The sequence below is a fragment of the Sphaeramia orbicularis genome, chromosome 6 (genome assembly GCF_902148855.1).
Source record: "Sphaeramia orbicularis chromosome 6, fSphaOr1.1, whole genome shotgun sequence".
NCBI classification, from domain to species: domain Eukaryota; kingdom Metazoa; phylum Chordata; class Actinopteri; order Kurtiformes; family Apogonidae; genus Sphaeramia; species Sphaeramia orbicularis.
In genome coordinates, this window is record NC_043962.1 from 9,912,632 (window position 1) to 9,931,609 (window position 18,978).

Below are 18,978 nucleotides of genomic sequence, written 5' to 3' on the forward strand. Positions count from 1 at the left end.
ATTAATAACATCTGAATAGACAATTTACACAGTCTGTCTTAGTTTCATAGTACATCTCGTGTTTACAATATGATTAGTATCACAACGAAAGAGAGTTAAAAATGACCCACTGAAAAATGATGCATGCATTGTACCTACAAACACAGAAAATTGCCATTTGTGACAGTGTCCAATACATACAAAGACATAAACAATACTGGTATTAACTGGAATTTTGAAAAAACACTGGCTTATTAAAACAACACAACAGGGTGTGGTCCAAAGTAAAGAAAAAAAGCATTCTAGTCTCACAACAGTAGGATAAAGCTGTAGTCTTATAATCTCAGGAGAAAGACTTTAGAAATACTTGACCTTAATTATTATTATTATTATTATTATTATTATTATTATTATTATTATTTTTTTTTTTTATGGAAGCCTTTTTATCAAATTCCAATTCAATTCCTGCCTCACTACATCAGAGACTGGTGCATCTGTAATTACAGTTATTATTATTAGTTGCATAAAAGATATTCTTTTGACTAAACTAGAAGTAGACCAGTTCAGAATAGTAGTTTTAATTTTCATTTGCCAGTTTTTTCATTTTCTTGAGCTGATGGACACTGAATTTCTCCCTGGGCCTTAATAAAGTTACTCTGTATCTGCTGTTTTTAATTTGAATAATTACCCCCTTTTTTAATGAATGGAAGTAAAAAAAAAAAAAAAAAACAACAACACAAAAAGCAGTTAATTTACCTATCGCTGTCATTGTAGGTAGCTCTGAAAAGCATTTTGGCCTATTTTAACTTGCCTGTTTCTATTGTCTTTTCCTTTTTTTAACCCATAGTTTTATCTCTTAGTTTTTTTAAATTTATTATTTATTTATTTCCAACTGGAGAGGGCAGCTTTTTTTAATAACAAATCATTAAAAACCATTGTCCACATGGTCACAAAAATGTACTTAAACTAACTAAACCTGGGTGTGACGGTACAATCTTTATTAAATTAGCTACAAAAATGATGGTCACTACAAAAATCATTTCCAGCTTTTGGTAAAAAAAAAAAAAACCCACAATAACAACAAAAAAAAAAAAACAGGAGTATAACTAAGAATCAGCATCATTTTTTAATTAGCAGTACTAGCTAGTCAACATTCTGGGTTATGTCCATTTCACTAGAGCAAATAAAACCTGTTCCTTTTGTAAATACAGTCTTCAGCTAATGACCAACAGAAATAATGGTCTCTACAAAAAAAACTTCTAATGTGTGGAAAAACAGAATTATTGTATTATCCTTAAACTCGAATGTCAATGAAAATTGGTTCCACTTGAAGATGAACAATGATTCTGTCACTGCACAGTTAACTTCCCACTTGCCAGACGAATGTACCTACTCACCTCTGACAATGAGTATGCTTGTCTTTCCGTTATTTTGACCACACCCTGTTGACAAAGTATGACAATTTTAACATGCAGTAAATCAAATACTATATGTTCCCTCTCTCAGCTGCTTTACACATTCTTGTACCAAGTCCTCTTGTACATCTTTATGAAACTTGGTCTGTGAGTCACTTGTTGAAGTAAAACGTTTACACTAAGAAACTCCCCTAGTACCCGGCGGCTGCTTCGGGTGAGTAGTTCCAGCGCTCAACAGCCAACCAAATGTTGAGTAGAGCTGAAACCAGTTTGATATCAGTTGCAGACATCTCTTCTGTTACAATAACTCTGACTCTTACTGCAAATACTGTACTTTTGATAACTAATAATCCACCATTACAGCCTCACACATTCATCTAAGAGTTAAAGAGTTTGGTCCACACACTGTGATTTAAAAAAAAAAAAAAAAATGCTTGGCCTGTTAGATAATCTCAACAACTTGTTAATGCTGTCAGTAACAACTCAAAATGACAAATGGAAGTACTGTAGTACTTGGAATGTCGTTAAGTGATTTTTGGTTGTGAAGACTCAAGGAAGTAAAAAGTGGGGATTAGCTTTTGCAACAGTCTTAGTACACTTAAGCTCAGATCAACCTAATGACACATCAGTACAAGTAATGGCTTTATGCTGATGGTACTACTGAAGTTGCTTGTTAGGTCTCGGCCTTGATCGGCATGTTTTATGTCATAGCAATAACTGTAGGTCCAACACCATACAAACCGTCCTCTGTGTGTGGTTGTGTAGTTGTGTGTGTGGTCAGGGTGATGGTGGTGTCTTCAGGGAGTTGGTGGATCCTCCTTGGCTTCCACTCCCCGTCGTCCCCTGTCCGACCCACTGAGTCACAACACAGAGAAAGAAAAGGTTGGTTAACGGATTATCAGTGGACTGAACAATACAGAAACGTGTTTTATAGATTGAGGTTGGTCAGAGGTTAACTCAGTTGGTCAGATACCATTGAGTATTGAAAAGGCTGCATTATGGATATTGATTGATATGACCAATTGAGGCAAAATTGTCACCTTACTGCAGGGGTGTCAAACTCATTTTAGTTCCGGGGCCACATTCAACTAAATTTGATCTGCGGTGGGCCAAACCAGTAAAATAATAACATAATAATATATAAATGATGTCAACTCCAAACTTTCCTCTATGTTTTAGTGTAAAAAAAAAAAGTAAAATTACATTATGAAAATGTTTACATCTACAAAGTATCCTTTAAAACAATACGAGTAACATGAACAAACTGAGTAAATGAGTGCAATTTTAATAGTGCTATGCCACAGTTTATCATTTACAGACATAATATTGTTAAAATTGCACTTACTTCTCTTAAGATATTTCAGGTTGTTCATAATTGTACAGGTGATTCACAGTTTTTGCAAAGTTATACTTTTTTTTAGTGTGCATACATGAAAATGTTTACATTTACAAAAAGAAAAATTTGGACTTGCCCATACGTAGCTGGGATAGGCTCCAGCGACCCCATTGAGGATAAAACGGGTTCAGAAAATTAATGAATGAATGAATATTTATAGGTTATTACAATAGTATTTTACTGATCCGACCCACTTTAGATCATATTGGTCTGAATCTTGAACCTGAACTAAAATGATTAATATCTTAGTGTCATTTTTGCATTTCACACATTCATCCAAAGGGCTGGACTGGACCCTTTGGCGGGCCGGATTTGGCCCCGGGGCCACATGTTTGACACCTGTGCCTTACTGTTTCTTCAGAGTAGGGATAGGTACCGAAACCCAGAACTAAATGGGCTCCGGTGCCAAATGATTGAATATCAGTGACCTGGTGTTTGGCATTTTTTCACACCAACTGTCTCTAAAACGTTTGTCTTTGATGCATTTTTATGAATCTTGATTGAGATATGGCTTTTGGGTTCAGGTCTCTAAGGGATGGGTCATGCAGGGACCGTGGCCGGTGTTCACCGAGATCTACATGGGAAAGTGGACTAGTGTGGACACAGAGAAACAAGTCTTTTACATATTCAGGTGGAAATATGAGTGTTCAGTCACAAAACCCTGTTCATTCATTCATTTTCTGAATCGTTTCATTCTCTAGAGCACAGGTGTAAAACATGCGGCCCGGGGGCCAAATCCAGCCCGCCATAGGGTCCAATCCGGCCCGTAGGATGAATAACACTGAAGGTATTAACAGTCAATGGTTTAAAAATCATTTTAATTCAGGTTCCACATACAGAACAAATAAATCTCAGTTGGGTCAGACCAGTAAAAGATTATCACAATAACCTATAAATAATGAAAACTGCAGATTTTATATTTGTTTTAGTGAAAAAAAGTAAAATTACAAGAAAATGTTTACATTAATAAACTGTCCTTTTACAAAATATGTGAGTAACCTGAAGAAATATGAACAACCTGAAATGTCTTAAGAGAAGTACATGCAATTTTACCAATATTCTGCCTGTTACTAGATGTTTTGTGTATTTGTAATTGTAATGTAACTTATAATGCACATGGGTAAATGATAAACTGAGGCAGAATATTGTTAAAATTGCACGTTTCTCTTGAGACATTTCAAGTTGTTCATTTTATTCAGATTTTTAAGGAAACGTTGTAGATGTAAACATTATCATAATGTAATTTTACTTTTTTTTCACTGTTGTTATTTTACTGGTCCGGCCCACTTGAGGTCAAATTAGGGTGAATGTGGCCCCTGAACTAAAATGAGTTTGACATCCCTGCTCTAGAGGGTCATGAGAGTTGTTGGAGCCTATCCCAGGTACCATCAGGTGAAGGTGGGGTACATTCTAGACATGTTGCCAGTTCATTGTAGGGCAGACGTATGCAGACCAGCAATCACTGACTGACATTAACACTTACGGGCAATTTTAGATCGCAAAGCCCGATTTTACTCTTAAAAGTGAAAAATGATTAGTGTCATCCCACTATCATAACAAAATCAGAATCTATGATATAGATTTGATCACAACAATGATGTTGCACTTTCATTGTAAAAATATATTCGTTATGTATCAATTACATCACAAAAAAAAAAAAAAAAAACAAAGCAAATACAGGGTGGGGAAGCAAAATTTACGATGAACATTTAGTTGTTTTTTCTCAGCAGGCACTACGTCAATTGTTTTGAAACCAAACATATATTGGTGTCATAATCATACCTAACACTATTATCCATACCTTTTCAGAAACTTTTGCCCATATGAGTAATCAGGAAAGCAAACGTCAGTGTGTGATTTGCTGAATGCACTCGTCACACCAAAGGAGATTTCAAAAATAGTTGGAGTGTCCATAAAGACTGTTTATAATGGAAAGAAGAGAATGACTATGAGCAAAACTATTACGACAAAGTCTGGAAGATACTATTAAAGAAGAATGGGAGAAGTTGTCACCCGAATATTTGAGGAACACTTGCGCAAGTTTCAGGAAGCGTGTGAAGGCAGTTATTGAGAAAGAAGGAGGACACATAGAATAAAAACATTTTCTATTATGTCAATTTTCTTGTGGCAAATAAATTCTCATGACTTTCAATAAACTAATTGGTCATACACTGTCTTTCAACCCCTGCCTCAAAATATTGTAAATTTTGCTTCCCCACCCTGTAATTCTGTTCTCATTCGAAGTGTAATTGACTGACAAGCAGTATCGATAAGAGAAGCAGTATCGATAAAATCTTAACAATACCCACCAGATTTAACTTTTTTGTTCTATGAAACAGAAAATTACAGTAAAAATCAAATAACCTGTTTTGTTTTTCACTACCCATTTTTGAACAAAGAGTCCACTGATCAAAAGTTACATGAACCTTGAAGGTGCGGGAGACTTTCATGACAAATCTTTGATCAAATCTGTAAAACCTCAGTCATAGCCTAAGTGTCACAAATCTGTAAGTCTTTCTGTGATTACTCACCTGAATTTCTTGCATTACGGTGAACAATTTCAAAGTGCCATCCAACATAAACAAACCCTGTGTGTTTACATTCAGAGCTGGAAGGTAACTCGGGCATCTTCGGAATTTTTTTGTAGCAACGTCCATTGTGGGAAACGGAGGCTCGCGCTGCTGCTGCAGGGAGGTAGTCGCGACAAAAGAATTCCGAAGATTCCCTAGTTATCTTCCGGCTCTGGATGTAAACACACGAGGTTTGTTTATGGTGGATGGCACTTCAAAATTGTTCACAGTAATGCAAGAAATTCCAGCGAGTAATTACAGAAAGACTTACAGATTCGTCATACTTAGGCTATGACTGAGATTTGACAGATTTGATGAAAAATTCGTCATGAAAGTCTCCAGCACCTTTAAAAGACTCTTATGTTATAGTGAAGTGAGATTGCTCAATGTTAGTGTTTAACATTTTAGTGTCCCTGAAGTGGATCTGTTTTCCGGACTATTACCAACCCCCCCCCCCCCCCCATGTTTTTAGTTCATGGTGTTCACTTTACTCATATTTTAATTTCTTTGAAGCCACCATCAAGTAAAAGCCTGTCACAAAATTCCAATAAACACCAGGTGGCTGTCAATATAAAACAGCAGCTGTCTTGAAACTTGAAAGGATTTTTACCACATTACAGTAAATTGTCTGACGCTGGCGTTAGTAAAAAATAACTGACTGACGTCTCACACATGAGATTCATGTTGTGAACCATGAAAACTCGACTTAAAGCTGACACAGACTGTCTTTTTTTAGCTGCTTACTGCTGCTAAAAGTGACAGAATCTGTCTGAGAAATTAGACACACAGTCCAGGTGCCATGTCATAAGATTTTTTAAAATAACTCACTGTCAAAGCATCGGTAATTGCACCCACTCTGCACTGATATTGCAGTATAATAAGTCAGTCTGGAGTCATGACCTCAGACTGGGTGTGTTTGTATGTGTGTGTGTGTGTGGAGCAGTCTGAAGAGAACATTTTGCCACTTTTTTACCCAAGTGAGGAAATCGAGAATTCACAATATGCATAATCCAGCTGAAATTTGCTTTGTAAGCCTTGAAGACTCATTCATTATTTAAGTGTGTGTCAGGCAAGACGGCCTGTAAAAACAAAAGGAACGATCTAAGTTGTCACATTAAAATGCCACTTAATTCAGGACATCAACTCCTGCATCACGTAACATGCAAGAACGTTTTCCACCAATGCCCACCCGTTATATTGGCATACAGCTGCTTTTACAGGGTGGGGAAGCAAAATTTACAATATTTTGAGGCAGGGATTGAAAGACAGTGTATGACCAATTAGTTTATTGAAAGTCATTAGAATTTAAATCTTCAAATCATATTTTACTGCATTTCTAACGCTCTTGTTGTCTACCTCAAGTTCAGTTGCCATTTTTCTCATGGATTTGGTTGGATCCTTTAGGATTTTGGATTGGAGAGCTTTAATAAAAGTTTTGGTTCGTTTTTTGTTGCTTCCTCCACTTCCAGACTTTGTCGTAATAGTTTTGCTCATAGTCATTCTCTTCTTTCCATTATAAACAGTCTTTATGGACACTCCAACTATTTTTGAAATCTCCTTTGGTGTGACGAGTGCATTCAGCAAATCACACACTCTTTGACGTTTGCTTTTCTGATTACTCATATGGGCAAAAGTTTCTGAAAAGGTATGGATAATAGTGTTAGGTAGGGCTGTGCAATTAATCGAAATTCAATTACGATTTCGATTATTAGACGCAACGATTACAAAAATTATGTAATTGAGAAAAAACGATTATTAATTTTGAGTTGTTTTAATTCACGCGCACGCAAGCTACCATGAGCTGCTCTGCCCCGCCCCCCTCTAAGCTACTGCTGCCAGCTAGCCGGCAGGTCCACCCCAAGAGGAAAGTTGTACCTAGCGGTCTGGACAAATGGCAGGAGAATCACAGCAGAAGTGCTTAGTAAACAAAAAAGGCAAGTCAGATTCAATTGGGTTTGGGTTTGATGAAGAAGACGAAGAGCAAAAACGCATCACGTGCAAAAAGTGTTTCGTAGTTTTATCCGCACCGACCGCTAACACAACAAACCTTTTTAACCATTTAAAGTTTAACCACCGCCACCGTTATCATAATCTTCTGAAAAACTAAAACACATAAAAACAACTTCGTCCGCAATGCAATCTTCAGTTTCCGAATCTCTTTACGCTGCAACTCCCGTATTAACGTAACCCTAACCTGTATAACCCTAACGTACGTATTCTAGATGGCTGATGTATACAGAAGGCCTGAACTGAAACCTTACGGCACGCCACTGAATTTACTATGTTTCATACTACATTGAACATACTTGAATTTATAATTTGCACTTTACGTGAGTTTTTTTTTTTTTTTTTTTTTTTAATTGCTACAGTTCTATGGCAAGTCTATAGCAGTTTAATTCCAGTGCACTATTTATTTACAAAAGGAAACATACTTGAATTTACAGTACACTTATTTGCATTCAAAGATTTTTTTGTTTCGTACAAAAGTGAAAATACTTTGTTTTAGTGGTTAAAAGCTTTATTTATGTTTAAAGAGTATATTTTACATTGTCTTGCAAGAAAAAAATAAGCAACTTTTAAGGTTAACAAATAATCGTTTTTAATAATCGTGATTTCAATTATTGCTAAAATAATCGTGATTTTTTTTTTTTTTTTCTATAATCAAGCAGCCCTAATGTTAGGTATGATTATGACATCAATATATGTTTGGTTTCAAAACAATTGACGTAGTGCCTGCTGAGAAAAAAACAACTAAATGTTCATTGTAAATTTTGCTTCCCCACCCTGTATTTGGATCAAACACTCACAGGTACACATGACTTTTTGTACAGTAATAGTAACAGTATTTTATTTGGAAATTTTTAAAAGCTTCAGTGCATTTAGTGACATCTTGTGGTCAACTTTTAGACCGCTTCATCTAATCGTTACATCATCTGCCCAGTTGGTGGCCGGCAAAAATGTTAAAACATTTCAGCTGGTGTTTGTTTTGTCTATTATGGACATCAGAAAACAGCAAGTGACAATAATGCACCTTTCAGTAATTGAAACAACTGCAAAAATATGGTAGCGCCACTCATGATATGTTGAAATTAGGGATTCATTCTAAGATGACATAATGACTCAAATATCCAGCTGATTGTACATTAATAAAAGCATAACTTTCATTCATGCACTGGTGCTTGTAATCATAGGCATATTCCAAGTGCAATATTTGTTTAGACTTTATGACTGGGGCGCCGCTAGCAATTGTGGGCCCCATAGAAGGTAAACCGGGGGTCTCAAACTCATTTTCTTTCAGGGGCCACATTCAGCCCGATTTGATCTCCAAAATAATAGCATAATAACCTATAAATAATGACAACGCCAATTTTTTGTCTTTGTTGTAGTGCAAAAAAAAAAACCCATTAAATTATGAAAATACTTACTTTTATAAATTATCCAAACAAAAAAGATGTGAATAACTTGAAGAAACTGAAATTTCTTAAGAAAAATAAGTGCAATTTTAGCAATATTCTGCCTCAACTTATCAATTATACATGTGCATTATGGATCAGATCTACAAAGACACTAAAGGCGTAGTAACAGGCAGAAAAGTGTTAAAATTGTGCTTAATTTTCTTCAGACATTTCAGGTTGTTCATATTTGTTCACATTTTATTGTTACAGGATAGTTTGTAAATGTTAATATTTTCATAATATAATGTTATTTTTTGCACTAAAACAAAGACAAAAATTTGAAGTTGTCATTATTTATAGGCATAATGTATTGATTTTTTCACATCAAACCGAGAAGACAATATGGAGTCATTTTTTGTTGGTTATTATGCTTTTATTTCACTTAAGATCATATTGGTCTGTATGTGGAACTAAAATGAGTTCGACAGCGTTGACTGTGGAATTTTTGCACTTCGCAAATTCATCCCACGGGCCAGATTGGAACCTTTGGTGGGCCGCATTTGGTCCCCGGGCCACATGTTTGAGACCCCTGAGGTTAACGTTGTGGATCTCTTCATAAAATTCAGTATCTTGTCAATCTGTTGGCGCAGGGGGTGTATGTAAGGTAGGGGCAGCAGTTCTATAAGTAGGGGTGCAGTCTGTAACTAACGCTGGCGTGAAGCGAAAGTGAAACTTAACGTGCTTTCAACGTCTGACTCCCACTTCTATGCCTCTACTCTACAGCAGATCTTACATGAACTTTTCACAACTGGACCCCCTCCACTGCTCTATGGGCCCCCCAGAAATGCTGGGACCCATGAATTGGTCACATTTAGGCCCCCTTTACAGCACCCCAGCTTTATGAAGTCAAATAATGAAGCCAAACCTGACAAATCAAGAGCTGGCGAACCATAAGTATGCCACAATTTTTAACACTGTAAACATCTTTTCAGACTCTTGTGCAGAACTGAGCATCCACTACTATTACTACTGCTACTACTACTACTACTATTACTACTGCTGCTGCTACTACTATTACTACTACTATTACTACTGCTGCTACTACTACTACTACTATTACTACTGCTGCTGCTACTACACTATAATTACTACTACCACTACTACTACCGCTGCTGCTGCTGCTACTACTATTACTATTACTACTACTATTACTACTGCTGCTGCTACTACTACTATTACTACTGCTGCTGCTACTACACTATAATTACTACTATCACTACTACTACCGCTGCTGCTGCTGCTACTACTATTACTACTACTGCTGCTGCTGCTGCTACTACTACACTATAATTACTACTACCACTACTACTACCGCTACTACTACTACTACTGCTGCTGCTGCTGCTGCTGCTGCTACTACTACTACTATTACTATTACTACTGCTGCTGCTGCTGCTACTACTACTATTACTATTACTACTACTGCTGCTGCTGCTACTACTACTATTACTATTACTACTACTACTGCTGCTGCTACTACTATTACTATTACTACTACTGCTGCTGCTGCTGCTGCTGCTGCTGCTACTACTACTATTACTATTACTACTACTACTGCTGCTGCTACTACTACTACTATTACTACTACTACTGCTGCTGCTACTACTACTACTATTACTACTACTACTGCTGCTGCTGCTACTGCTACTACTATTATTACTGCTGCTGCTGCTGCTACTACTACTACTACTACTGCTGCTGCTGCTGCTGCTGCGACTACTACTACTGCTGCTGCTGCTGCTGCTGCTGCTACTACTACACTATAATTACTACTACCGCTGCTGCTGCTACTACTACACTATAATTACTACTACCACTACTACTACTACTACTACTGCTGCTGCTGCTGCTGCTGCTGCTACTACTACTACACTATAATGACTGCTACCACTACTACTACCGCTGCTGCTACTACTACTACTACTATTACTACTACTACTGCTGCTGCTGCTGCTGCTGCTACTACTACTATAATTACTACTACCACTACTACTACCGCTGCTGCTGCTACTACTACTACTACTATTACTACTACTGCTACTACTACTGCTGCTGCTGCTACTACTACTACTACTATAATTACTACTACCACTACTACTACCCCTGCTGATACTACTACTATTACTACTACTACTGCTGCTGCTGCTGCTGCTGCTGCTGCTACTACTACTACTAATACTATAATTACTACTACCACTACTACTACCACTACTACTATAATTACTACTACCACTACCGCTGCTGCTGCTACTACTACTACTACTACTATTACTACTACTACTACTACTATTACTACTACTACTACTACTATAATTACTACTACCACTACTACTACCCCTGCTGCTACTACTACTACTACTACTACTACTACTACTACTACTATAATTACTACTACCACTACTACTACTATTACTACTACTGCTGCTGCTGCTGCTGCTGCTGCTACTACTACTACTACTACTATAATTACTACTACCACTACTACTACCCCTGCTACTACTACTATAATTACTACTACCACTACTACTACCGCTGCTGCTGCTGGTGCTGCTGCTACTACTACTACTACTACTACTATAATTACTACTACCACTACTACTACCGCTGCTACTACTACTACTATTACTACTACTGCTACTACTACTATTACTAATACTTCTACTACTTTCGGCTGCTGCCTTTAGAGGTCACCACCTCAAATCATCTACTTCCATCTGACCCTGTCTCTTGTATCTTCTATCTTCATATCCTCCTTCACCACCTCCATAAATCTTATCTTTGTTCTTACTTTCTACCTCCTACCTGGTAGACAACACCTTCATCATCCTTCTACCAATATATTCACCATCCCTCCTCTGCACATGTCTGAACCATCTCAATCTGGACTGTCTTGCTTTGACCCCTAAACATCCAAACTGAGTTGTCCTCTGATGTGTCCTTCCTAATCTTGTCCATCCAGGACACTCCCAAAGAACATCTCAACATCTTCAACTCCTTTACCTCTTGGACCTAGACTGAGTAATATTCAATCTGTGGTACTCAGTGTCATTAGGATTTGTCCAAAATTGTAAAAATTCGACTGCTAACAGACAGACCCTGGTAAAAACATAACCTCTTCGGCAGAGGAAACCAACATTTTTTACAGAAGGGTTACATAAGAAATTATTTTAGCAGATACATCAGGACTTTCACCCACTCTTCAGATGCTCAGGCCATAATTATCTCTTTGTAAATTATCCTTATGACTCTGCCACATTTTACCTGTTGAGAATATAACACCTACACTGCTGAGATTATACTTGGCAGTGTAGGCGTCATATTCTTAACATGACAAAACTGTTCATTATGTCAGTGTAACGTTTGACTGGGTCAGCTGTAGTTGATTTAGATGTACAGGGTGGGGAAGCAAAATTTACAATATTTTGAGGCAGGGATTGAAAGACAGTGTATGACCAATTAATTTATTGAAAGTCATGAGAATTTATTTGCCACAAGAAAATTGACATAATAGAAAACGTTTTTATTCTATGTGTCCTCCTTCTTTCTCAATAACTGCCTTCACACGCTTCCTGAAACTTGCGCAAGTGTTCCTCAAATATTCGGGTGACAACTTCTCCCATTCTTCTTTAATAGTATCTTCCAGACTTTGTCGTAATAGTTTTGCTCATAGTCATTCTCTTCTTTCCATTATAAACAGTCTTTATGGACACTCCAACTATTTTTGAAATCTCCTTTGGTGTGACGAGTGCATTCAGCAAATCACACACTCTTTGACGTTTGCTTTCCTGATTACTCATATGGGCAGAAGTTTCTGAAAAGGTATGGATAATAATGTTAGGTATGATTATGACATCAATATATGTTTGGTTTCAAAACAATTGACGTAATGCCTGCTGAGAAAAAACAACTGAATGTTCATTGTAAATTTTGCTTCCCCACCCTGTATGTAAACTCACAGATGTTGGAACAACACACAAGTTACATAACTTTAGAAACAAGCCACAGACAGACAGTGATTAAACACCAGGATTATATGGAGCCACCAGCCTATTGTACTGCATTTATTATACAGAAAGGTCTTCGCAATAATTTCTCCACCCCCGCTGACATAACCATGATGCAAGAAACACTCCATCCATCAACGGAGCGCTGTTATTGATACAAATCTTAATGTCACAGGGAAGCTGTACATCGGCTTTTCTGCCAATGATTAATGATCCCTTGGGCTACAGTGATAAATTATAGATACAACAGACTTTAGTCTATATTGATAAAACTGATTATTTCCACAGAGTCCAGATGCTGAGCTTCAAATTAAACCCAGACTGTTTTACTGATGAAGATGTGCTTGTGTTGGTAATAGGTTGACGCCACAGGGGTTGGAAATCCTTTTTCAAATGTTTCACGTTCTGTGAATTTAACTGTTTCGTGCTAATGTGTTTTTATGCTTTTTTTTTTTTTTTTTCATCAATTTTTCCATCAATCCGTCAATCTAGTATGGTGTAGCCTGTGGATGGTCTCATCTTTAGCCATAAGTGTGGGGAAATAATCAAACTTTGTGTACTTGCATAGAGTTTTAATTACAGAAGGTACATGAAAAGAAAAAAAAAAGTAAAATAAATTTCATTAGGATATATTATCTGACTTTAAATGAAGAATTATGACAAGATTGCATAAACAGCCCAATAAGAAAGATGCCAAATATTGTAAAACACACTAAAATCATCTTGAGTTATGGAAAACAAAAACGCGCTGATAGTGTAAACATGTTGCTTAACTAGATTTCTTTTGTTTGTTTGTTTGTTTGTTTTATTTCGAACATGCAAAGAAAATAAAACAAAGCAAAGCAAATTAAAACATAAACAAACTAGAAGCACTTGGAGAGCGTAGACCTCCGCCAAGGCTGATCAGTGGCGCCCCCCGTGGGCCCCCCCACCCCCGATCACCACCAAAATTTAATCATTTCTTCAAACCCTGAAAATTTCATCCAAATCTGTCCATAACTTTTTGAGTTATGTTGCACACTAACGGACAGACAAACAAACAAACAGACAAACAAACCCTGGCAAAAACATAACCTCCTTGGCGGAGGTAAATAACATTTAAATGGACAGAATCTATCTTCGAGCACATACAAGTCTGAATTTTGCATGGTCGAAAAGGAGTAGGAAGAAGTATAAACTTATTTAATCCTACCCCTCAGTGCTTTTACACCTTTATCGTTAACTTAATACAGCAATCAGCCTATACTGTTTCCCTAATTTTAGCATCGTACCACAACAATCCACAATGCAGTAACTGAATTATCCACAACAGTATGTTCATGTCAGTACAGTCATACAAACAGACTCAACAAATCAAACATTCTCTTCCGTAATTACAGCAGATTTATCAGTACGACATCATTCATAAACAAACAAGCCTCATTGTCATTATTAAATACTGTACCTCTCAAGAATCAATTCTTTATATATTTTTTTTAAACTGAATTATGTTTGATATTTGTTTTATCTCCACACACAATTTGTTCCACAGTTTTACTCCACAAATGGTGATACAGAAGCTTTTTAATGTGGTGCGTACTTTATGAATCTTTAAATTTAATTTTCCCCATAAATCATAGCCTCCCTCTTTCACAAAACATTTCTTGAATATTGCCCGTTAGTAAATTGTTCCTTGCTTTATATGCTATTTGAATAGTTTTGAATTCCACAAGGTCAATGAGTTTTAAAATTTTAGATTGTAAAAATAGTGGCTTTATGTGCTCCCGAAAACCGACATTGTGAACAATTCTTATTGCTCTTTTTTGCAGTAGAAAAATTCTATGTAATGAACTTGTATATGTGTTTCCCCATACCTCCAAACAGTAACTTAAATAAGGTAAGATCAATGAATTATACAGATTCTGAAGTGGTTTCTGATCTAATATCCCTTTTGCTCTGGCCAGGACTGAGATGCTTCTGGATAGTTCATTTTGTACATATTTTATGTGAGGTTTCCAGCAAATTTTATCATCAATTATCACTCCAAAAAAGTTGTTTTGATTCAGCCTTTCTATATCTACACCATCTATTTGTACCTTTATCTCATTACTTGTTTTACATTTGCCAAAAATCATGAATTTTGTTTCACACAGGTTTATCGACAACCTATTTTTGTCAAACCATAATTTAGTTTTTAGTTTATCTTAAAAGTAGGATAGAAATTTACCCCATCTATGGGTTTTCTTTCCATGTTTATGGACAAGAGTTTCACAGCTTTTTAAAAAACAAAACAAAACAAAAACAAAACTAACCAACTGTCCACTGCAAAGGACATTCCGTAGAAATTTTAAAAAGTGCATCTGAAAAAACTGTTGCATCTTGATGTTTCCAATATTGCCAATTATTTAATTAAAAAGGCCAAAACTTGTACTTTCCTGGGTCTCAGGAGGTTAAAGGACAAATGGTAGAAACATTCATGGAAGTTACAGTCATTATATATGATGAAAAGAGTTATATAAGACATATTCTTTACGTGAGAAGTTGTCATTGTTTCTGCTGAGCTATCATGCAAACCATAGTTTTAGCTTGTAACTGGTCAACTATCGCTTGCTAGTCACAGAACACCTTATAATATTTATTTATTTTTTTTTTTTTTATTGTGGACATCGGCCTTATATGTGAAATGATGAGAAATGAGCAACTAAATGTTAATGTTATGCAATATTTACAAATGTACATGTATTCTGTACCTGTTTACATCAGTGTTTTTCCACCTAATTACTAATATAAATGCTTCGTCTTGTGTCATAATGTGTTGTTGCAGTTCTTTCATTTGCTGTGTCCAAAACTGTGCTTTCTGAAGATCACAGCAACATTGACCTTTTGGCTACCAGAGTCTCCTCAGTTCATCATTATGTCCACATTAATGCTTATGTTTCTTTTTCTCCTTTTTGGGTGTTCCTGAGATATTGTGTTCTAAGCATAATGAGAACAGACTGATGAACGACTACACGTTCTTACAGTGATGTGTTGTTGAATTATCTCATGAAAGAAGGAAAAAAAGGAGCAGAATCCAGTAAAAAATCATTGGTTAGGTGGATCATTGCACTTTACTGAAACACAATGAACACGATGATGATTAATACATTCAGTGATGACATCTTGTGTTAATAATAAGGATGTAACAATAACCGGTAAAACGCTAAACCGTGGTAAATTTCCCGATGGTTAGTATTACCGTTTAAATTCTAATTATCATGATAACCGTGTTTGATTACCGCACTTTCAACACAAACTTGACATGGAAAATGGTCAAACAATGGGTATAACTTGCCATCTTTAATGCACATTTGTATGTTTGGCATGGCATTCACTGTTTTAGACTCATGTTTGTTCAGGTTCCACATTTAGACCAGTATGAGCTAAAATGGATCAGAACCAGTCAAATAAGAACAGAATAAACTAGAAATAATGACAACTACAAACGTTTCTCACACCATTACACTAAAAATACACTACAGTATTCAAAAATATGCAAAAATACACTAAAAATATACTAAACTACACTAAAAATATGCAAAAATACACTAAAATATACAAAAAATATGGAAAAATACACTAAAAACATACCAAAGTATACTACAAATAAGCAAAAATACACTAAAGTATACAAAAAATATGCAAAAATACACTAAAATATACAAAAAATATGGAAAAATACACTAAAAACATACGAAAGTATACAATAAATATGCAAAAATACACTAAAGTAAACAAAAAATATGCAAAAATACACTAAAAACATACCAAAGTATCCTACAAATAAGCAAAAATACACTAAAGTATATAAAAAATATGCAAAAATACACTAAAATATACTAAAAATATGGAAAAATACACTAAAAACATACGAAAGTATACAATAAATATGCAAAAATACACTAAAGTATACAAAAAATTTGCAAAAATACACTAAAAACATACCAAAGTATACTACAAATAAGCAAAAATACACTAAAGTATACAAAAAATATGCAAAAATACACTAAAATATACAAAAAATATGCAAAAATACACTAAAAACATACCAAAGTCTACTACAAATAAGCAAAAATACACTAAAAACATACTAAAGTATACTACAAATAAGCAAAAATACACTAAAGTATACAAAAAAATGCAAAAATACACTAAAAACATACCAAAGTATACTACAAATAAGCAAAAATACACTAAAGTATACAAAAAATATGCAAAAATACACTAAAAACATACGAAAGTATACAATAAATATGCAAAAATACACTAAAGTATACAAAAAATATGCAAAAATACACTAAAATATACTAAAAATACGGAAAAATACACTGAAAACATATGAAAGTATACAATAAATATGCAAAAATACACTAAAGTATACAAAAAATTTGAAAAAATACACTAAAAACATACCAAAGTATACTACAAATAAGCAAAAATACACTAAAGTACACAAAAAATATGCAAAAATACACTAAAATATACTAAAAATATGGAAAAATACACTAAAAACATACGAAAGTATACAATAAATATGCAAAAATACACTAAAGTATACAAAAAATTTGCAAAAATACACTAAAAACATACCAAAGTATACTACAAATAAGCAAAAATACACTAAAGTACACAAAAAATATGCAAAAATACACTAAAATATACTAAAAATATGGAAAAATACACTAAAAACATACGAAAGTATACAATAAATATGCAAAAATACACTAAAGTATACAAAAAATATGCAAAAATACACTAAAAACATACCAAAGTATACTACAAATAAGCAAAAATACACTAAAAACATACCAAAGTATACTACAAATAAGCAAAAATACACTAAAGTATACAAAAAATATGCAAAAATACACTAAAAACATACGAAAGTATACTACAAATAAGCAAAAATACACTTAAGTATACAAAAAATATGCAAAAATACACTAAAATATACTAAAAATATGGAAAAATACACTAAAAACATACGAAAGTATACAATAAATATGCAAAAATACACTAAAGTATACAAAAAATTTGCAACAATACACTAAAAACATACCAAAGTATACTACAAATAAGCAAAAATACACTAAAGTATACAAAAAATATGCAAAAATACACTAAAATATACAAAAAATATGCAAAAATACACTAAAAACATACCAAAGTATACTACAAATAAGCAAAAATACACTAAAGTACACAAAAAATATGCAAAAATACACTAAAATATACTAAAAATATGGAAAAATACACTAAAAACATACGAAAGTATACAATAAATATGCAAAAATACACTAAAGTATACAAAAAATATGCAAAAATACATTAAAAACATACCAAAGTATACTACAAATAAGCAAAAATACACTAAAAACATACCAAAGTATACTACAAATAAGCAAAAATACACTAAAGTATACAAAAAATATGCAAAAATACACTAAAAACATACCAAAGTATACTACAAATAAGCAAAAATACACTAAAGTATACGAAAAATATGCAAAAATACACTAAAAACATACGAAAGTATACAATAAATATGCAAAAATACACTAAAGTATACGAAAAATATGCAAAAATACACTAAAAACATACGAAAGTGTACAATAAATATGCAAAAATACACTAAAGTATACAAAAAATATGCAAAAATACGCTAAAAACATGCTGAAGTAGACAAGCTGTGCAAAAATACACATAAATACATATCTTTAATGCACATTTGTATGTTTGATGTTTACATGTTAATATTTGAATGTTTCTGCCGACAGAAAGTACATTGTGCCTTATTTGTTTTTTTGTTTTTTCGGAATACAACTTGGTTAAATTATTTCAGGTTGTGTATAAGACAAGAACTTTTTGAACATTTCGAGCACATTTCAACAATACCGTGATACTAATGATAACTGTGATAATTTTGGTCACAATAACCTTGATATTAAATTTTCACATTGTTACATCCCTTGTTGTTGTTGTTGTTGTTGTTGTTATTGTTATTATTATTATTATTATTATTATTATTATTATCATTATTGTTATTATTATTATTATTATTATTTGTAGTAGTAGTAGTAGTAGTAGTAGTAATAATAATAATAATAATAATAATAATAATAATAATAATAATAATAATAA

At 34.3% G+C, this 18,978-nt stretch overlaps 1 protein-coding gene across 1 annotated transcript in view; it reads right to left on the reverse strand.

Moving 5' to 3' along the window:
• Positions 1 to 398: 398 nt before the first annotated feature.
• Positions 399 to 18,978, reverse strand: part of syt9b (synaptotagmin IXb) — a 156,443-nt gene continuing 137,863 nt past the window's right edge. Inside the window, exon 8 of the mRNA XM_030135981.1 lies at positions 399 to 2,249. Within this exon, the coding sequence (XP_029991841.1) occupies positions 2,172 to 2,249 (78 nt within the window). The 3' untranslated portion in view covers positions 399 to 2,171. The remainder of the gene's footprint in view (positions 2,250 to 18,978) is intronic.